The sequence below is a fragment of the Pseudorasbora parva genome, chromosome 12 (assembly GCF_024679245.1).
Source record: "Pseudorasbora parva isolate DD20220531a chromosome 12, ASM2467924v1, whole genome shotgun sequence".
NCBI classification, from domain to species: Eukaryota; Metazoa; Chordata; class Actinopteri; order Cypriniformes; family Gobionidae; genus Pseudorasbora; species Pseudorasbora parva.
This window is the reverse complement of record NC_090183.1, coordinates 33,986,320-34,008,874: the sequence shown is the minus strand read 5'-3', so window position 1 is coordinate 34,008,874 and position 22,555 is coordinate 33,986,320. Positions and strand designations below refer to the sequence as shown.

Here is a 22,555-nt window from a genome sequence, read left to right as displayed (position 1 = left end):
ATACGCCCTCGGACTTAATATAAAATATCTTAAACTGTGTTCCGAAGATGAACGGAGGTCTTATGGGTGTGGAACAACATTAAACTAACCCTTTAATGTTCAATGGTTGAATGGTGAGTAGAATAATGTCATCTCATTATACCCAGTATTAAACATGTTTTAATGATTGTGTTATACATGGAACGATCCTTTCACTGATTGTTTACAACTTAAAGGATTTGTTCACTTCAAAATGAAAATTTCCTGATAATTTACTCACCCCATCGCATCCAAGATGTTCAAGTCTTTCTTTCTTCAGTCGAAAAGAAATTAAGTTTTTTAAGGAAAACATTCCAGGATTTATATAATGCACTTCTATGGCAACCTATGGGTTGAAAGTCCAAATCAATGAAGTCTCAAAGGGCTTCAGAGGCTGTATGCGATCCAAGACGAGGAATAGAGTCTTATCTAGCGAAACAATCGGTAATTTCCAAACTAAATAATATTCTTTTTAACCTAAATTGCTCATCTTGCACTGCTCTGCACCACATCACGGATTTTAAATGTGACAAGTCACTGCCCCCGTGTTTACGAAGCGCACATGCACAAAACGAATACAAACACCCTTTAGCACAAAAAAAGGGAAACCAACGATGTCAGACGATTTTGAAGTTGAAAATTGGGTTTTTCTTTTGCTAAAGGGTGTTTGTATTAATCGTGTTTGGGGCAGTACTTCTGCCTACGTCTAGTGTGTCGCAGAGCAGCGCAAGATGAGCAATTTAGGTTAAAAAAAAAAGCATATACATTTTTATTTTTTTAAATGACTGATGGTTTCACTAGATAAAACCCTATTCCTGGTCTCGGATCATGCAGAACCCTCTGAAACTATATTGATTTGGACCTTCAACATTTTGGTCCATTTATAATTCCATTCTGTGGAGAAAAATCCTGAAATGTTTTCCTCAAAAACCTTAATTTCTTTTCAACTAAAGAAAGAATTAATGAACATCTTGGATGAGATGGGGATGAGCAAATTATCAGGAAATTTTTATTTTAAAGTGAATTAATCCTTTAACGGAAGTTACACCAATAATTCGTCCAAAGCGACATGGGGCATAGGAATAAGGCGAATGTATTCTATAAAATCCAATTACACTTGAAAAGGTGATCGTGTCAGCGTATTAGAATAATAATTTTTGAAGGATCATGTGATTGTAATGGCTGCTGAAAATTCAGCTTAGCCATCACAGGAATAAATTACATTTTAAAAGATATTTCTATGTAAAAGTTTGTTAAACTTTAATATTATTTCACAACATTACTGTTTTTGTTGTATATTTAATCAAACAAATGGAGGTTTGGTGAGAATAATGTGGTCTTACCTCATAGGCCTGTGGGCTGGTCAGACATCGAGCCAGTGGACCGCAGCAGGCCGGCAGGGTGGAGGTCAGAGGGGGACCGCTATGGGTCAGGATAGGCTTAAGGTAACTGTACTTGGGTTAAGGGGGAAAAAAATCTGCTGAAGTGTCACTGTCAGGTAGATATAAAACATGAATCTATACGGTCACATGAGGCTACTGGTTGATGCGTCGGTATATCTGCTAACATATCTGGCACACGGAGGGATAAACACAGAAGTATGCACCTTCGATTGCACAAATGGATTGTCAGATCTGTGCGCTAGCATAGGTTAAAATCTCAGTATTTATAGCACTTAACTTAAAACAGGTTGTGTGACTATGAGGAATGGTAACCACAAAACGTATGTCTGTATGCAAGTTTGAGGGACTTAAAATGAAATACATACATCTCTTTAGCCAATTGTCCCATGCCAGTGATTATCCCTCTGCATGTCAAAGTTGGCACACATCCCAAGGGTTGCCGATGGCCAGTTCTATTAGCTTTCACTGAATGCAAAAGATTAGCTTGGACAATCTTTTTGTGAAAATGTTTTTTGATTGCAAGACTGCTACTTCCTTCCAAGTCAAAGATTTGAAAACAACCAACCACTTTTAAAAATAGCATTTCTTATAACGGAAGATTTCAAATTCAGCATGGCAGCAGTGAGGGCTCATCTCAGAACAGATATGATTGAGTCTCAGCATCATAATCGTGGCGTAAACAGATCACGTCCCCTTAAATAGCTCACTCAGAGTCTAGTGCACACAGATCTAAGCAGGACAGCTAGTACGCATTTGGCAGCAATACTGAGTTTCTTTTTTTTGACTGAGAAGGATAAAAATAGAGAAGGCAGTGGTAAAGTGTTGATGGCTTGAAACCAAGAACACTCTGTGATGGATTTGGAAGTGTATAATATATTTGAGGGGGAAGCTGGATGTCACCTACAAGGCTATAGAGAGGTTGCCAGGTAAATACTCTCTGTAGGATGTCCAATAGCGTGGTCTGGTATCCAAAGAGAAATAAAACAGGCTGCTGGCCAATTCAATAGCAGTGGTCTTTTGTAAAGCACACAAACACACTTTATGTTACACTTTCCACTTCTGAGGGCCTGTAAAAAAGGAACTGAATGTTGTTAAGTAGGTTGGTGTGTTGTCGACAACAAGACATAAGACAACACACATGTAAGCTCAAAATCTTGGCTGTGGACGCAAGCTAAGTCTCCTAATAAGCATCTGACATAAGCTCTGAGGACCTGTGAGTCACCACATGTGGAGCTGCTAGCCACAGCTGTGCAGGAAATGCATTGAAGAGTACATGAGAAAATGTGGGTGCGCTACGTATCAATGTAAATGTAATGACATTTCCAGCGGCTCGTATAGAGGTGATTATTAGTTCAGCCTGGAGATTTTTTTTGGAGCGGTGGTTGAGCAAAGGAGGTTAAGGCCTGTCGATTTGGGTCTTTAGAGACTCAGTTAAGGTCTCAGAAGAACAGCTATCCTATGAAATCTGCCTCATTCTCACTCCGTATTTATATTCATCCAGATCCGCTTTAGCTAGTTTCATCAATATGTGTCTCTTTTGTTTGTCGTCTATGGTGTGGGAGCACGTTTTTTTGTAAGTCATTTGCATGGAGCCAAAGTAATCTCACTGGCTAGGCTCACGGAAAAGCAGATAATAGAACGGTGAAAGCAAGAAGTAATGCTCAGCCGTGCTTGAGTTCTTAATGACAGGACCACAAAAGTGTGTAAGTGTGTGTTGTTGTGAATGGCATGCTGAAAGGATACTTGTGGTCAAAAGTATACCAAAGTCTAAAGAGCCAGGCGCTCTCCTGCTTGGTCTTGCTCTGCCCTTCTGACTGGGTTCCATCCTGAGGAGAAAGAGGAAGCAATTCTTATTTGTATAATCTAGGACAGGGTTTGGAAACCTTATAATAATATTGAGATATAGAGAAGCTATTATTTAAGTACAATTCATTATTGAGCCAGACAAGAAAATCATTGAATAAATGTTACAAAGTCAATATATAGTTGTTTCCATCATTGAACATCAGTCTATTTAGCCTACAGCAATCCAGGCTACAATCAGGTCTGAGGTAGACGTAGAGGCTGTTCAAATAGAATCAAAGATATTTGGAAGTAAATCAAAGGTTTAGAAAGCTGACACTTTAAATGTGATCTTAAAAGTCTGCCTTTTAAGTAATAAAGAATTAAACGTTTTCTGTGTCAAAAAAGCCACAAACAATGGAAGTGAACATTTATTTTCCATCCAGCATTAAAATTACAATTACTGTCATTAAACTTTTATATTTAACTTCTTAATCCGCACCGGATCGTGGGCGGGGCGTCTGACGCAAGTGGGCGTGTCTCTACTTATAATTACTTTTGTTTTATACAAACTGTTCAATCAACTATATCAAACTATGCATCATTTGAAAGCTAAAACACTCAAGATTCATGTTCTGAACTCGTTTTTGCAATAAATACACCAGAGAGGAAAGGGTTAAATTAAATGCTAAAGCAGTGGCTATTTAAACATTAGCATAATGAACGCGGTACTCATCTTTCATCTCCTGACGTTCAGATCAGATCGGACGAATCCACAAAACAACACCATACATGTCTGTGTAAGAGTCCACTCTTCAAAATGCATCCCACTTTTAATCCAAAACAACGAAAAAATAAGGGGAAAAAACTAAAAATCCTCCGTTGTTTGCATAAGCGTTTTGTGTTAAGAGTAATCAATCATGTCCATTTTCAATGAAATAGCGATTGTAAGCCTTATTTTGACAATCTCCCCTGTACTGTGGAAGGTTCCGGTCATATTAAACCCTCCCAGGTCTCTCTCCTTCAATCATAAGCCCGGTTAGGAAACATGCTAGAAAGGGAGCGCGTCACTGGGTGATACATCTGTCAGTCAAACTCGCTGGTCCTTCGTTGGATAAGCCAGTCAATGCCTAGCCAATGCATAGCCAGCATAGATTTGATTGATGGATGTAGTAACGAATCAAAAGACAATATTTTGCGTAGTTTATGTAAGAGATGTCGTAAGAAGCATTAGTGAATACCTCATGCTTACTTAGCGTCGTCTCCACAGTTTTCATTCATCGTATCCAGCGCCTGCCAGTGTGAGCGCACACACTTACACACAACGCGCAGACTAAATTAGAGACTGTTTTTATCAACTAAATTAGTTTTTTTACACTTGTAAATTCTGTAAATAGTTGTTTTAGTTATCAGGGACTGCAAATGCATTATAATTAGCAGTTTATTGCAGATTTATTTGAATAAAAACTACTCTTTACTATTACACAAATGTTCTAATATAATTGGACTTTATTGAAAGGACGCCCAGTCTTTTTTGACATAAAAGCTTACAGGAGCTACATTTTTGAGAGAATCGTCCTCAAATTTTAATCAAAGCATGATCAGACATTCAGTTTTATATTTAGGTTATTTTCAGGGCATTAAAATTAAAATCTAAAAAATTTTTCCATAAGGGATTAATAAAAAAATAAAAACGTGAGTCACTTACATGCATATTTCCCCTTGTTTTAATCTGTCCCTATACTACTTTGAGTTATTATGACTTTTGAATAACATAATTTAAAGTGTCTAGTTTAAAATAGGACCACATTTATGGATATAGACCATAGGGTTTAAGAGCTGCAGACATTTTTATTTGGGGTATGTCATTTTTTTATTTATTTCTCAGAGCAGGGCGAGGGTTAAGAGGTTAAATGGTAAAGTCTGTTGTTTAATTATATCACTACTGGCAACACAACACCAGGTCATAAAGAAAAATTCAGCAGACTTTCAAATGGGTGAAATGAAGTCTGATACTTAACCAGTTATCCTAAACTAACAGTTAACACGCTTTATATTCATCCATATTTATCAACTGACTCTGTATATGTAGATAAATCTTAAGTCTCGCACCCTTCTTTCAACGGTCAGTACGTTTCTCCAAGTTCACCTAACCTCATGAGTTCAGCTTCAACTTCAGCTTCATTGCATTTAAAGAGATTACAGATTAAGGCTATCACAAACAAGCTCAAAGTAACGCTATACTGCAACCTACCCTAAACTTGGCATATTCCTTTAGCGTTAATACTATAGTGAGGTTATTATGAGTTAGGAGTTAATACTATCTTCTATTTATTTCAATTTTCTAATCTTGCATACTTGTAACTCAACATACTTGTATCAGATTTAAATCCTACTGGGATATCAAAAGTAAAGAGCGACATAAAGGCCTCTGAAAGGTGCTGTTTGTAGTATTTATGAGAATCTTGACAAAAATTTAATATAATATACATATGTTTTCAGTGGTGTATAAAGACTTTACATAATGAACCGTTACGTTTTTATTACCTTAGAATGAGCCATTTCTATCTACATACACCAAGGGTCCCTTTACAGTGAAGTCACCATTTTGCAGTCAGGTTTCTACAGGAGCCCTAAACGGACAAACTGCTCTATAGAGCACTAGTCACTCTCTGCTCTCTCCGACGACAACATTTTTGTCCTGTCTCCTGTTACCGTAGCGCTGACCGATTGCAATTCACAGCCTCACTGCTAGATGCTGCTAAAATTCACACAATGCACCTTCAAAGGTGCCAAGCAATATACAAAAACTCACTTTTGTCTGTTTAACGGTTTACTATCAAACAGTAATGTAGAGAAATAATTTACAGTAGAAAACAAAAAGGTTCTCTCTCCTGAGGTAATTTATTTAATTCTTAAAGCTGCAGTTTATTTTGCAACTTAATGCGCTCTAACAGTTAATAAACAGAACTGCAAGCGTCTTGTGGAAGAACATTATAGCCGGAGCTACTTCTCTCTGTTCGAGTCACACAGTGACTGTGCTTCTCCGGAGCGATTCTTACCAGACCAGTCTGAAATAGTCCCAATATAAACACTTGTTATAAGTATACATAATAATTCAGGGTAAGAAAAAAACATGTATTTCATTGTATTTCTTTTGCTGAATACAAAATGCGATATTTTGAAGAATGATGGTAAACAAACAGTTGACGGTAGACATTGACTTCCATATTATTTTTCCTACTATGGAAGTCAATGACCACCATCAACTGTCTGGTTACCATCATTCAAAATATCTTCTTAAAGGTGGGGTAAGTGCTTTCTGTTAACCGTTGTTGATATTTCAAATCACCAATCACCAAAGCAAACACGCCTCTACCCCCAAAAGGCTCTCGCCCCTATTTGATAGCCCTGCCCCACACATACGTAACCCAGGCAAAGACTACAGCAAAATATGTTTTACTAATCCAGGTCGAATATTTAATGAAAAAGTCCCTCCCTTTCATCACATAAACACAAACCACTCGATAGAACACAAGCACTAATCCAACTAACGTCATATTATAATTATGACCGGATTAGGGTTATATAGATCATGAAAAGTATATCTTACTTGTCGGACACATTTTGTAAAATAGCGCTTGAAACAGACAGTGAGGAGATTTAGATGCTCCATACGGTGTGAAAATGAATGAATCTTAATCATCGCTGAAGTGAGCCACAATAAGATCGCAAATGAACAAACAAGCGAACATGACACACGAGCATATTCAAGTAAAAGCCAGCATACCGTATGTTAGTTCTCAGCTAATGTCCGTCATGTGTCGTGTGTTTTGAATAATAATGACTTGCACTGAGTGCGCTCTCTTCTCGCCATTTTTATTAGACACGCCCCTTACCTGTCTACTTGTAAAACAGTTTTGAAATAAAACTTACCCAACCTTTAAGAGAAGAAAGAAACTCATACAGGATTGAAACTGTATAAGGTTAAGTAAATGATGACAATAAAAAAAAAATGCTGACCGTTTAAAAAAAAAAAAATTGGGAACTTCAAAAACTTTGTTAAAGTATTGCACTAACTGTAGGGAACTTAACTACTTCTTATTTTTGTCTTAAAGTGAAAGAAAACCATACAGTTTTAGAATGACTTGAGGGTGAAAGAAAAAAAAGAAGACATTTTTAATTTTTGGGTGAACTATCCCTTTAAGAAGGATTTCCTGAATCTGCCCCAGATTGTTAGTTAGGGTTTTAAATTTCTCATCCCACTATGTTTTATCAATAAGCGTGCTTGACCGCTCACGGTCAGCCACAGGCACTCTTCAAAGAGCATGTAAAGTCTTTGACAACAAATACTTCACAAAGGCTATTATTGTTACAAATGTATTATTTCAGCATCTCACTTTGTCCTGAAGTACCAATACTTTTGACATCCTCAGTGTTCATATTACTACTGCTTGCAGTCTGCGTTGTCTTCTAAATCACTGTGCTTCTGCAGAAGCCAAGATGATGAGCGGCTTCAACTGATCTGATTTCTGTCACTGCTCTACGATGGAACCAGTTTAAACCAGGATGAACAGAGTGAGAAATATCATTAGTGTCCAAAGTGTCCACTCCTAATTAGCTTTTCCATTCTAATTTGAGTAACAATTCATGATATTAAAAAAAACTTGTGTCGCATGAACTGGTGCATGAATTTGTTTGCATTGCCAGTTTTAAAGGGGTCCACATTTCTTTATCTTTAAAGGGATTGTTGTATAGCTTTTAGAGGCAGAGAACCAGAAGAATGAATTTACGTGTGGTTTTGAGGTAGCTGTATATGAGGTTTTTACATTGACGTGCAAAAGGAACAGTATGAAGTCAGCCGTGGCAATTCAGAATGAGGTTCACAGGGTTTTTTTCCCAGAACAAATGCAAGTGAGATTTGTCAGTGCAAATCCATAAAACTAGGGTGTTCTGAAGGGTGATGCCAAGTTCTTCCTTCAGATGTCTATGCAACATAAGACTGTTCATTTAAAAAGTGCTAGCACATATTTCCTTTCTTGATTTTAAAGCATCGCTCATGTCCAAAGCAAAGTTACATTTTTGAAATATAATGATGGTAAAAGCTTCATTGGCAGGAGGACAGAAACATATTAAGACTTACTCCCTGAAGGACCTGGAAGCTGTCTCCACATGGCTGAAGATCCTGATCAGGATCCACTCCAACCCTGAAAACGACAGAAATTGAAAGTCAGTCTGTGTGCATGTGTTACATAGGTATTCAACCCAAAGTTCAAAATGCAGCCACATATGTGGCGTGACCTTTTAGCAAAGCCTGCAATCAGCAGCAGCACAACGAAAAGAGAAAAGATGCAATGGACTCAAGCAGAGAGATATTGATCATGTTATGATCTTATTTCACACCGCACACCTACTCCATCAAGGCTAGGTTTGCACTAGGAAGTAGTTGCAGAAATAAATTATAAAGTCTACAGACTTATTTGTTCTATCATCTAATTAAGATAAAACCACCACTAGACAGCAAGTTAAAACAAAACAAAGGGATGTACAAAATATCAGTACCATATCATGTATCATCAGATATTAAGAGATTTTTTAGTTATCAAGAATCAAGACCTATTTTGTGTCTGCAAACGGTATTGACATTTTTTGTGGGAGGAGCCTACCTGGTGGCAGAAAATGAGTTCTGCGGTAGCATTCTGTGGAAGCCACAGAATAAAAGTAAACTCGTGATTTTATATCTCACAAGGGATACAGAATTGTGAGATATACTCGTTATTCTGTCTTTTTTTCCTCAGAATTGCAGGATATAAACACACAATTGCGAGTTATAAAGTCCGAACTGGGAGATATAAACATGCAAAGCAAGAAAGAGTAAAGAATTGTGAGATAAAAATTATACAGGCCATGTTTAAAAGTTATCTATGTAAAATGTTATCGGTTTAAATATTATTTCATGCAGTAACTGCTATGTATGCATGTCCCATGACATATGGAATTTACCCCTTCAGCTCTACTTGTTACCACTATTTTTTTTTGCCACACTATGGGTGCACAGCTGCAAGTGACGTAACTGACGTCTACTCCACATTAGTCTATAAATATTTTATATATTAAATTGTGCATGCTCATTTCACCTAGTTTTACATATAAATTACTTTGTAATCTAACTTAATCTAAAATGTAAATCATTTAATAGCACTATTAAATATAATCTAAAAATATTTTTATATTTTTTCATACTGTACATATAACTGTGATGCCTAAATATGCTTTATGATTTATTTCAGTTTTTAATGTTTTTTTGTTTGTTTGTTTTTTGTTTTTTTGTCAAAGTATACATATAATTTTAATAATAAACCATGTATTGGTTAAAAAAAACATTTCTGCTTTACATTTAAGTCAAAGTATTAAAATGACTAAAACTTAAAGCTGCTGTCCGTAACTTTTTTTGTGTTCAAGATTTACAAAAATTATATAATGAGAATGTACAACGAATCCATTTTCCAAACCGTGTTTTTGTCTTACCCTGAATAATTATGGTACACTTATAATAAGTGTTTATATTGGGACTATTTCAGGCCAGACTGGTAGGTTCCACTGCGGAGGAGCGCAGTCGCTGCGTGACTCGCCCATAGACATGAACAGAGAGAAGTAGCTCCGGCTGCAGTGTTCTTCAGCGAGACGCATGCAGTTGTGTTTATTAACCGCTAGAGTGCAAAAAGTTACGGACAGCAGCTTTAAATAAACAATTAAAATTAATAATATAATAATAAAAGCTTTAAAAATATTAAAAAATATTATAATAGTATATAAATAATACTAAAATAACACTGATTGACTGGCTATAAAGTGAGAATAATTATTGACTTATTCCAAATTTTAATAACATGGAGACCAATAATATGGAGACCAAACCTGTGTGAAGGGCCAGACATGCTCTCCCATTCTTGACTGGCTGAAATATGAGGAGAACCCAGCAGACCTTTAGAGCTCACAGGGTTAGATTCTGCTGAGACAAGTGACACACTAGGTGAACTTTTACTTTGGCCTTTAAGTATATTTACTGATCTTTGATCCTGTTGCTCATCTTTCATTCTCCCTCTCAATTAAAGCAATGGATATGATGTGGCTACTGGCTTTTGAACCCCAAGGATCAACAGAGACTTCATTGTGATGTTAGACAGAGCTTGAGGGTTAGCAGATGCTCAGGCATTCTGAGCCTCTAGTGCCGCCCATGTGGACAAGCGCCAATGAAAACAAAAAGAACTGACTTATCGGTCTTTGCTCTCGCAAGTAGTTAAACCTTCACCGAATGTCTAATCTTTTTAGTCAGCGAGGAGGATTTGTTTCTCAAAATGTAGGTAACATTAATTAAAATAAAATAAAAAAAGAAGAAAAAAAAATAGCTAGCATGCTTGTGCCAAAGCCTGTGACGCATATATGTGACAAATTGGGTGTCCTAACAAGCTGCTGTTGTTTCTACCACGTCTGGATAAGAACTGTTTGTAAAACAAAAGACAGTTTTCCTCCCCAATGGTTTACAGAGTTGTCCAAACAGTACTTACAGCTCTCGGTTGATTTACTTACATGAAAGTTACAGCGGGGAAGGGAAAACTGAAAAAGTGTGGGGAAGGAGAGAGCTTAACCTTTATAGAAGGAAAAAATCAGTTCAGAATTGAAAAAAAAACCGAGGTGTTCAGAGGAGGAAAAGTAAGAGACGAAACAAAACAGGAAATGGAATACAAAGAAAAATCAATGAATGTAAAACAACATAAACATTAGGCTACTGTAACAACTAGGCCTGCAGCTGGAGGTTGGGCTACATTAAAGGGTCACAAAGAGGTCAGAGGGGCCAGTTATAACAAAAAGTCAAAGCAAAGATCGAGGAAGAGTACCAAGTGCCGCCCCTAACCACATTCTACGCAATATGCACGCCTGTGTGGAAAGTATGGTGGATACTGAACATAAATATCCTTCCTGTACGCTCTTGCTGTCAGCCTGTGTGCAGAAATGCGGTGGCAGACGCAAGGAAGCCAAGGACAGCAGATTGTTTATAATGCAGGTATAAGTGGAAGTTCAAATTTTTATGCCTTGGTATTACTCATTCAGTGTGGAGTCTTAGCCAGAGAACTTTGTCTACAGATTTCCTTCAGCACACAAATGTGAAAACAGAAGCGACAGCGCACGCGCGCGCACGCACGCACACACACACACGCACACGCGCACACTTTCAAATTGACTCCCACCAGTTTTAAATGCAGCCCTGGTAGAAATGCACTGGCATAGCATGGAGACTAACCACCAAGAACAAACATTTGAGTCTGCTATATTAACTGCATATAAAGGGGTGCTGTAGTACTCTTTACTGAGTAGAAAAGGAGAAGAAGATTACACAAAATATAACAGAACTGAACTGATACCAGACAGGTTTCGACTGAAAGTAATCACTTAAAAAAATATTATCTTCAATTGATCATTTCAGACAGCGTCCTTCATTTCAGTGCAGCACTATTAAACAAAACAGGATAGTAACAGCAGATTAAGCAGGAACACTGATATAGAGCCATAAGCAACCAATGTGCTCGATTAAAGCAGAAGCCCAGACATTACAGAATCAAACACCCACACAAACGACTGCTTTTAGTGTGCAGTTTACCAAGTGAGGCCAAAAGGTCACCACCACCTGTACAAGATTGCAAAGTCTCTCATCACCTGATATAATTCCACGGTCTACGCAGCCTCTCGTTCTCAGCAGCAGAAGAATCTCCGACCCTGAGCACAACACACAACTCTTGATGATGATGATGATGATGATGATGCTTTATTCATCCCTTTAGGGAAATTCAAAAGAGACCAGCCCTGCAAACAAACATCCTGACAACTTCAAACTCAGATTTTTCATAGACTCCAAAGGTAGGCCTTTGTGTCTATGTATTGCTAGTTGTGTTTCTTGGAACATATGGCATTACAAGTAACACAATTTAAAAGGATGAGGAAATTAACAATTATCGAAAGAGTGATATAATGGTCCATTTGGGCACACTGAGACTGAAGTAGTAGTTCGAAATTAATTTAAACTCGTCTGCAAAACAGACATTTCCTTTCCGATACATAAAGTGTGTTCAGTGCTTCACATTCCTTCTATGAATTGGCTCTCTGTGCTCTGAGCTCAGTGTTTATAGAGTAAGTGGAACCTCCTGGGACTGTTCTAGAAGGGAGAACTGCCCAACACAGAGGAAGAAAGTCTAAGCCAATGCAGAAGAGAGCATTTTCGGCTTGGGTCTTGAGCAACAGACAGCCTCCAAACACTGTCAGGCCATTTCAAAAGTGTCATAATACTGTATCAAGGCTTTTCATACATTTTATTTATAAAAAAAAACAATAAAAAAACAAAAACAAATCATTAAATAAAATTAAACTATTTAAATATCCCCCCCAAAAAGTAAATATATTTAAAACAAAAATATTTAAAAAACAAAAATAATGAAATACCTTTATGAAAAGCAGCACTTAATGTGCATGTGAAAGTGGTCATGCTTTGCATTCTGTCTTTTTTTCCCCAGCACTCAAACATTGACAAATGCCTAAAAGTACCATCGATTCCAGTTTCAACCGGGAGCTATGCAAAAGCCTCTCTTTAATCTCAAGTGACCTGGTCAGCATTGGAAAAAAAAAAACAGTGGCATCCCATCTGTTTATTTGAGCTAAACGTGAGCCTCTTCTCTCGGTACCGCTTAAGTACAGATGCTTTACAAAATTATTTCAACAAGTTACCTGATTGCTCTTTTAATTGCACATTGATTAGCAGTTGCCCAAAGCAGGAGACAACCGCAGTCGAGTTGAGAATAGTCTGTATGTGTGAGTATTGGAGAGTTGCCTCACTCAACATGGAAAAATGTAGCGTGAGCTAGTCCAGAGGTCAACTGCAGTGCATTTGTGGTAATGGAAACCCTTTGGAGAATGAGAGAGAATTGCATCCATCAAATTTAGCTGAAAAGTGGAGCAACAAAAATCCAGTGGTGGAATCCCTAAATGCTCAGGAAACACAGCCGACAGAAAAATCACTACTGTTATTACACTAATGCAATGTGATGAGACCAGAGGACCGTTACCCTTACTGTGCAGAATTTAAAATAAGAGAAACGGCAAATGTCTCTTTGATCTGCTGGTGTATTGTTTGATTATTGTCTCAATTTTATATTATTTTTTCTAGTGCAAGTTCCGCTCATTTGCATGGTCCGCTTCATAGGAATCACTCACTCTCTCACTCTCTCACTCTCTCACTCTCTCACTCTCTCACTCACGATTTGGCACAGGTTTTACGCCAGATCCCCTTACTGATGCAACCCAGTATTGAGAGTGCACACACGACCATTTTGGCATATCTAATCCACGAAACAGGCATGGAAGAAACCAGAGCACCCGGAGGAAAAACCAGCTGAATCGCGGAGAACATGACACCACACAGAAAGGGTTCGTGGCTCAGCTCACTGTAAAAAAAAAAAAAATCAGCTCTCCAATTGAACATTTTCTAGTGACTGATCACATCTAAATGTATTAGTTGGCCAAATAGAATTTCTGTCAATTCAATTGCATCAATTCACAGAATATCAATTTGGCCAACTGAACATTTTTGATTTGGTCAGTCACCAGAAAATGTTCAATTGAAGACATATTTTTTTTACAGTGCTGGGAGACAAACAATGGACCAATATATTGTTAAAATTCATGAATCTAAAGTTGCTATGCTGTTAATAATAATAATAATAATTTTATAGCGCCTTTCAAGGACACACGGTTGCTTAAAGTAGTACAACAGTACAATCAATAGGCAAAGCAACAGTCAGCCTGCTTATTACAAACAAGCAGATGGAGACAACAAATAACTACAGATAATTAACATAAGATATAGAATCAAAGAGAATATTAAATACAATAAAGTAATAATATAACATAAAAATGTGTTATTTATTACTTGTTAGAGATCACTTGGAAGCAAAGATAAGAGAGGAAAATAATGATTTAACGGGCATAGAGAATAGATGAGTTTTGAGTTGAAATTTAAAGGTCTGGACTGTAGGAGTGGCATTGAGATTAGGGGGAAATTTAGGGCCTACATCACTTAACGTCCTATCACCCACAGTAAATAATTTATATTGTTACACAAAAAAAAAAAGATATGAATCTTTAGTGGGTGTATGTATACAGAGGAAAATGAAAAGCTCTTTAGAAAGAAACAGGAAATGATCAATGTCTGCTTTGCATACAGTATGTGCACTTGCATGGCGCATTGAGGAGTAAGTATTAAAACTCCCTTCAATAGTGCTTTTAAAGTAGTGCCATTAAAATTCAAAACTCACAGACACAGTACTAAGGTGTTCAATGCATTAAAGTCCTTTTTTCAATGTAAGTATTTGGAATTTTATCAACTACAATCTTCTGTAGCCCAACCCACTGACTCGTGGAGCTAAACTGATCGTGTTACCGAGAAATAAACACGTTGAAGATAGCAAGATAATAATTAGTAAACAAGACACAGGTTGACGCTGGATTTGCATTCATATTGAGATTAAAATACAATGCTGTGCTTTCTATATTGGATAAGACAGGGATGGTGCAGCACACTTATGTAAGTAAAAAAATATTTTTTAAATATGCGATAGTAGCTATTGCATTGTTACAGATCATATTGATTATGTGTAAGTGACGTGTCTAACAGCATACCAGCACGCTGTCACAAGCTGGAGAATCGCTTATTTGTTGGTTCATTGCGAAATTAGACTCCCAGGGCTCGCAAAGCCCAATGTCCCGGGGCTCTGTGTTTTCCAGACGGGCTACCAAAACGCAAGCACGCCAGCAGGCCGGTGAATCTCAAATAGTGAAATAGCTTTCATTTCTTGATCTCCGTTGTGTGTGTGTGTGTGTGTGTGTGTGTGTGTGTGCGCGCGTGTGTTTCGCGCTTATATTGTGTGTATGGTTCGTGCTTGTATCAAAGCAATAAAAAAATGATTCAATCACGGGTGGATGAGAGATAAATCTGTGTTTGTTAAATAAATAAGTTGAGAATGAGCCCCATCAGATAATTATTTTGGCCACTTTCAAAACAATCCATGCCTCATGTGAACTGACAGGGGAGCCGAAGCTCATTAAATATGCAAATATTATCCAATCCTAGACATATGCTTTCAAATCTTCAGTGTGTCACGCCCATCAAAAACAGGGCATTTTGGAGAGCTTCAAAACCATTGTAGAAAACAGCCTATTACTTATTAGTTATGATGTTTTGAATGTAAAAACCACACAAACGTCATTAGTTGACCTCAGACAACATTATAATTTTTTTTTTAAAGCCAGTCCATGACACCTTTAAAAAATTGATTTTTACCACAGCCGAACAGGTGAACCTAGTAAAGTTGCTTTGTTTCAATTCAACTTCATTTCAGTTACCAAAAGCAATTGCTTTAAAAAAACACCGGAAAAGTTCAAGAGTTTTGGCCGTTCAAAGCGACAAATTGGCATCTCTAACTACTGGCCAGACATGCATTATAGAGCATTTTAGTAATTTTCGCAGATTCGTGTGTATGGGGATTGTTTTGACAACGCTGTTGTCTGTTTTTCTTAAATTGGAACCAGGTGTTGTTTACTTGACAACGATGTACTAAAAACAACTATTCAATGTTCAAACAACATGAGAGCAAGTATTAATGAATGAAATATGCCTTTGACATCTGTTATTGTTGCGAAATATTAACTGGACATGCAAAAATCTCTAAAACAGCATCAGTGCATTGTGATCATGATCCATGGGATGCAGTGTAAGCTAAACATAAAAGCCTCCAAGATTGTTGTGTAGCAGCAGGAGACTCAAGACAATTATAGTTATGAACTTATCCTAGCTGGTCTTAATTCCAGTCAGCTTACGTAAGGCCAGTGCATTAGCTCCCAATTACACAAAGCCATTTACTGTGTGTTTTAAATGAATTTAAACCTGCATCATCCTAATTTGTTGGCATTAAAGGACAAAGGCAACTAGTTTACAGAAATACTGTTGTTAATGCAGCTTAGATTCACCTCGCCATGGCCATCCCACACATAGTAACTGTGATTCCATGAGTGCACAGCAGTTCTGCAGATAATAACGTGAGCTTCTCAATCCCATTCTACATCAGCTGCCATCAGCACTGGTCCTCAATAATCCTCTTTATTCTGACAAACTACCAGCACTTATTAATGGCGCCGTACCAGCCATCCCCTGCTGAGGACAGCCAGACAAACACCAGCTCCTGGCGACGTAAACAACTCCAGCTTCTTTCCCATCTGCTACGGTACATTTTATGCAAGGATTTCACCTCAGAACAAACCAAAATGGAAGAATGCACAGTTGACAAACAAAAAGTGTGAAACTAGCCACAGTCTCAATCATGCCTGTTATACCCTCTGTACATCATTCACACCCCAAAAAGATAATGAAAGAAAGAGTGGGGGGGAGAAATCGCATGACCTCATTTGTCAAAATCTGCTTTATTAATAAAAATGAATAAACCCGTTTATGGTGAGCTTTTCTGACACCTGCTGGACAGTCTGTGAAAGTCTGTTATCAATGTTCTATGTTCAATGTTATCAATCTATGCATTGTACTAATTGAAAAGTGTTGCTTGTCCATTGATTTCCTGGGTGTAGCCATGCTGTTGCTGATTAAGCTGTTAAGGTGTTCTGATTAGTTGTTAGTACAATTCTATGTGGAAGCTTACTGGTCCAGGTCAAAAGAGCCTGTAAAAATGTCTGTATGATGTTCTAAGGCTTTACCATCCTATTTGTAAACACTGAAAAATTCTTAAAATGTTCCTTCAATCAAATAAAACTTCATATGTGTGAAAAATGTTTCTCACTCTAAGCAAAAGAGTCAAATAAAGCACTGATCAAGGTTTCCTGAACGCTGACCTGATATGTAGCCAGGACAGCATTGGCGTGGTGCCACCTCCAAACACCCAAACTGTGAAGAACACAATGAGCAGGGTCGTGGTGAACATCATCTGTCGCGCGTATGTAGCGGTGTCGCGGATCGCCAGAGCGAATGCCATTGCCCCTCGCAGCCCTGCAGAGCACAAACATGCACGCAGTAGTCAAAATAGATTTTAGTAAGAATGACAGCGCTGCTACAAATAGAATGTTAGTGAACTTAAACAGGCAAACAGAGGCATCACACTCGATCAGATGTTTTAAGGGTAATGCACTTTGCTGCCCTTTTAGCTGGGTGGTGTTGCTGGTCTGGGGGGAGCTGCTCCACATCAAGAGCCGTTATTAGAGATGTTCTGATTCTGATGCCTCATTTCACTCTTAATTTAGATCTTGATAACCTTCAGCAGGGTGCTGAAATCTACCGAGTTCACATCAAAGAGTGTGACACTAAAGGACACTAGATCCCACTGGGAATATTCTACTTCTTTATTAAATAGTTCCGTATGTAATCAATTGTCAGAGAAGAGGAAGTAACTAAGCCAGGTGTGGTCACCATACCTGCAAACATCATCATGTGCTTAAAGTTTCCACTGATTTTGTGTCTTCTGCCTAGGTTAATCAGGAAAGAAAGGGGGTAGATGTTCAAGGCCCGGCCGATAAAGATGGCTATCTTGTAGTCCAAATGTTAAGGACATTTCTTCTCACACAAGAAACATTTAAATTTAAACTATATTATTTAGACATTTACAACCATCCAAAAATAATAAATGAATACCTTTATTCCGCAAGGATGCATTAAATTAACCAAAAGTGATAGTAAAAGTCTTTTCATTGTTACAAAGGTTTTCCATTTCAAATAAATGCTCTTCTTCAGAAATTTCTATTCCTCTAAAAATCCTGAAAAAAAAACTGCATCAAATAAATCTGGTCAAATAAATCCAGCACTGGTGAGCGCACGAGACTTTTTCAGAAATATTAAAATCTTTAAAAAGTTTTGTACGTATACTTGAAATTGTAGGTTAAAAGTTTTAAAACAAAGATGATGCTGAAGATCGATTATGTAAACTGCCATATTGTCCAGATTCACTACTATAATATATTACATATGGACCACTTTTATGGTGCTTTTTGTCCTTTTTGGATCTTGCCAAACATGGTGACATTAAGTAAATTTCTAAAATAATAGAAAAAGTGACTCGCTTTCTCTTTAAAACCTGTACACAATGCCACCTAGTGGTCATAAATCACATAAATAAAAGAGCCTGTAGTTTTCCCAGATGTTCTTGAATCTTTAAAATGGCTTGGAAAATTTAAATTCAACCGAATTGGGAATCTTTACACCTGGTCACTTGACACGTCTTCTATGATTGGATAGCCATCAGATTGTGAAAAGACCAGGCGTAAAGGCTCTCCGAAAGATGGATTTAAATCTGACAACTCGTACCACTTTAGAATGAAAATGCATATGGTCAGCCATGTACATTTTTCTCCTCCCAAAATGGTTAAAATAAATAAATAAATAAATAAAAACACATGCGAGTGTGTTATACCAGTTCCCAGTAGCCAGAGAGGAAAGCACTACAGCAACACGCATTGCCACAGATATGGCCCACCACAGAAGAGTAGCAAGCCATTGCTCAAACTGCCACAAATTAAACGGAATGATTGGTGTTGCATCCTGAAGCTCAATGCGCTTCTTCATTAACAGTAGAGACTAAATGATCTTACCATTGCTGAAACCGTTCTCTCTCCTACTGCGGTATTTGATTTTGAAAAAAAGATGATGATAAAATAAAATGCAGCTCATATCGGTTGCTTTCGTTGGCGTGAAATTTAAATTTGCAAATAGCAAACAAAGATCAGATTTACATTCATTTTGTGGAGACACATTTATGTGGCCAAGTGTAAATGCAACAGTGCTAACAAATCAGATAGCTATCTGATCAGTAAAAACACATGACGTGACAAGGTGTAAACAGGACCAAGGATACAAAGGCTCCAACAATGAAAATGGGGCTGAAGACATGATTCTGGAAGGTGAAGAGTGCCAGGCCCATGTAGGAGAAGATGAAGTTCTCTGCCAGGAAGTGCAGCACCTCGAACAACTGCAAAGGCAAAGAAACATACACATGAAGCTGCAATAGCACAGCTGTTAAAGGGATAGTTCACCCAAAAATGAAAATTCTGCCATCATTTACTTAGCCTCACTACCATAGTATTTTCCCCCAACTATGGTTGTGAATGGTTGTTCTATCTGCTTGGTTACAAACATTTTTCCGAACAACTTCTTTTAAGTTCAGCAGAACAAAGAAACTCATACAGGTTTGAAACAATATGCGGGTAAGTAAATGATGAACATTTTCATTTTTGAGTATTTTTGAACTATCCCTTTAAACAAAACAGCTGACATTAAGAAAATGCCACCTTTTTAAAAGCAAGTCTTAACTAAACTAAAAAATGCATGCTCCTCCTCTATATTCTCCACGCTGACTTTAAAAAAAAAATATGTTAGATATAAAGCTCACCCCAATATCGTACATTTTTTTGACTCCAGTCTATAACTTCTCCCCACAGACTGGAGCTTTGATAATAGGGAGTCCAGCCCCCTGGAGAGAAATCCAGTACCACAGGGGTGTTGTAATGGCTGCTTGCACACCACCTCACCTTGCTTCATCACATTGCACCGCTCTGCCGACACCACAGGGGTGCTGGGAATTCATTTAGCATTATCCCTCGACTTACTGACCCCCTTGTATCAAAGCATCTTTTGAAGTAGAATACACAGGACATCCCTTCCCCAAAAAACATCCTTCCTTCTTTCCTAAATACCTTACTTTGCCACAGTTCAAATCACCCTGGTTTTATACCAGCTGCTCTGACAGCAGACAACCAGAATCCAGTGTTCATGTATTTTCCCCTGAATACAGCAAAAATCTTTTACCTGTTTGGTACGCTTGGTCGACTCCTCCGAGAGATTGTTGTAGGTATAGTGAGCCTGTGTGATTCCACAAAACAGCACAGCAACAACACCTGAAATAGTAAAGGAAGTCAGGATCATATGTGGCTTTTTTGTTTCAAGTGGAGGATGGGATGCAATTTCAATCCAGGCTGGGGGTGACCAATAAAACAATTAAAATGACAAGTGCAAGTGACTGCACACATTTACACATCAAGGATGTCAACATTCAGCCACATGACCCTCCCAGGTACAGCAACAAGGGATAGTTTTAAAATGACAGTTCACCCAAAAATTAAAATGACCCAATGATTTACTCACCCTCAAGCCATCCTAGGTGTATATGACATTCTTCTTTCAGACGAATAGAATCAGAGTTATATTAAGAAATGCCCTGGCTAATCCAAGAATTATAAATGACATATCTTAATATAATGCTGACTGTATTCATCTGAAAGAAGAATGTCATATACACCTAGGATGGCTTAAGGGTGAGTAAAGTGTGTGGACAACCACCCTACAATGATAAAAATCCATTCACTCCTTTTTTTAATCCTCAAAAAGCCTAAACACTCTCAATAATAAAGCTGTTTGAATTTTCTAAACAATATTATGTCACATTGCTCAGGCTCCGCCCAGGACCGCTGACGGACTGTCCCATATTAGCATGTTACAGACTTTACATGAACACTCTAAAGACTCATACCAACTTGTGGAAATGGGCATCCAATTACCCCTTAAAGTTTTTGTAATTCATTTTTTTGTATGCAAACAATTTGGCAAAAACAATGTTTTTTATGTTTTAGATTTACTTTAGCAGATTTAGCATTTAGAAAGTACAGCTTGAGAGAGGACAGAAAGTGAAGTGGGAGATGGGATTGTGAAACGACCGTAAAAGGACCATGGGCCAGCGTTGCCCATGAGGCTATTGTCTTCGACCATAAAGGTTATTTTTCCTGATTCTTTTAAATAATTTTCATGCTAACAAAGCAGATAAAAATTGAACAGATTATATTTTAAACACCAGTTTGTTATTCCAATTGATGTTTAGCAATTGTAAATGTTGTGCTGTTCCTAGAAGGGTTGCATATACTATAGTTTGATCTCTGGGTTACATAGCGGATTAACCACTATGCTTTTATTCCCCATCCACATTAACACCCACCTGTGAATCCACATGCTTCAGCCAGGAGAAAAGTACTCCAAGACATGAGGAAGAACAAAGCCGTCTCCAGTAGAGGAAAACAGTGTAGCTTGGTGAATTTTGTCACGTGGGTAAAGTTAAGAATGGAAACCACACATCTGATTATCTAATCAGTACCAATAAAAGAGTCTTCGGGGTTTTAATGTTTTTGGAGAAAACAAATCTTATGTTCATCAAAGCTGCATTTATTTGATCAAAAACAATGTAAAACAGGAATATTGTGAAGTATTACAGTTCAAAATAACATTTTCTAATTTAATATATTTTTATATGGCAAAGCTTCATTACTCCAGTCTTCTGTGTCACATGATCCTTCAGAAAATATTATAATTGGTAGAAACATTTTAGAAACATTTATATTATCAATGTTTTGCTGCTTATATTTTTATGGAAACAGTGATAAGTGATTTTTCAGGATTCTTTTTTCATAAAGTTAGAACAGGATTTGTTTAGAGTAACATTTTAAATGTCTTTACTGTAGTTTTTGATCAATTTAATGCATCCTAGATGAATAAGAATATTAGTTTCTTTAAAAAAATAAAATAATTATAATAATAATAAACACCACAATGCAGTCAAAGGATGAATGTAGCTTATTTGCATAAACCTAGATTTATAAATGCAATTCATGACAACATGCAAAAGGATATGAGGGCAGTGACTACTCCAATAACTGCGCCCATGGCGAAAGAGCCACTGAAGATGCCCAAGAAAACACCCACCGATTTGAAGAAGGCAGAGGCATCAAATGTGTGCGTGTTGGCTCCTGCTGGCTGATACGCCACAATTGACCTTAATTCCAAAGACAAAACAATCCAAATTATCGAACTGTGCTGATCTATGACCTACGCAGCCAATAAAAAAGGACACTTAAGATTACATATAAAATCATTATTTGACCTGACCTGAAGCATAATGCGAACCCAATGTCATTTTATTTTGTAATTATTGTAATTTTATAGGAAAGTTATTTTTTCCAGCAAAGTATAAATACAACACTGTTATAATGCTGTGACATTCTGGACAAATTCTGTAAAAGGTGCAGAAGCAGGAAATCAGAAATAATAAGCTCTGGTTCACTGTGTCCAAAAGGGGGAGCCAGAGCATTATCCTAAAATACCACTAGAGTTGCAGCATCATTAGTTTTTACTAATCAACATTACAGTGAAAAATATCCCGAGCACCCTCTGTGCTGGCAGTCTGGGAAATTCCGCCAACTGCCGCAGACCA

At 37.5% G+C, this 22,555-nt stretch overlaps 1 protein-coding gene across 2 annotated transcripts in view; it reads right to left on the bottom strand.

The window, feature by feature from the left end:
- slc9a7 (solute carrier family 9 member 7) overlaps positions 1 to 22,555 on the bottom strand; it is a 49,531-nt gene that overhangs the window by 7,051 nt on the left and 19,925 nt on the right. The window contains exons 7-16 of one of the 2 annotated variants that reach the window (XM_067459948.1): positions 21,976 to 22,117; positions 21,287 to 21,392; positions 20,107 to 20,195; positions 19,157 to 19,270; positions 17,724 to 17,835; positions 17,148 to 17,301; positions 11,919 to 11,978; positions 8,347 to 8,410; positions 3,165 to 3,247; positions 1,362 to 1,467 (exon numbers count right to left, since the gene is read on the bottom strand). In XM_067459948.1, the coding sequence (XP_067316049.1) occupies positions 1,362 to 1,467; positions 3,165 to 3,247; positions 8,347 to 8,410; positions 11,919 to 11,978; positions 17,148 to 17,301; positions 17,724 to 17,835; positions 19,157 to 19,270; positions 20,107 to 20,195; positions 21,287 to 21,392; positions 21,976 to 22,117 (1,030 nt within the window). The remainder of the gene's footprint in view (positions 1 to 1,361; positions 1,468 to 3,164; positions 3,248 to 8,346; positions 8,411 to 11,918; positions 11,979 to 17,147; positions 17,302 to 17,723; positions 17,836 to 19,156; positions 19,271 to 20,106; positions 20,196 to 21,286; positions 21,393 to 21,975; positions 22,118 to 22,555) is intronic. The other variant, XM_067459949.1, reaches the window with a different exon arrangement.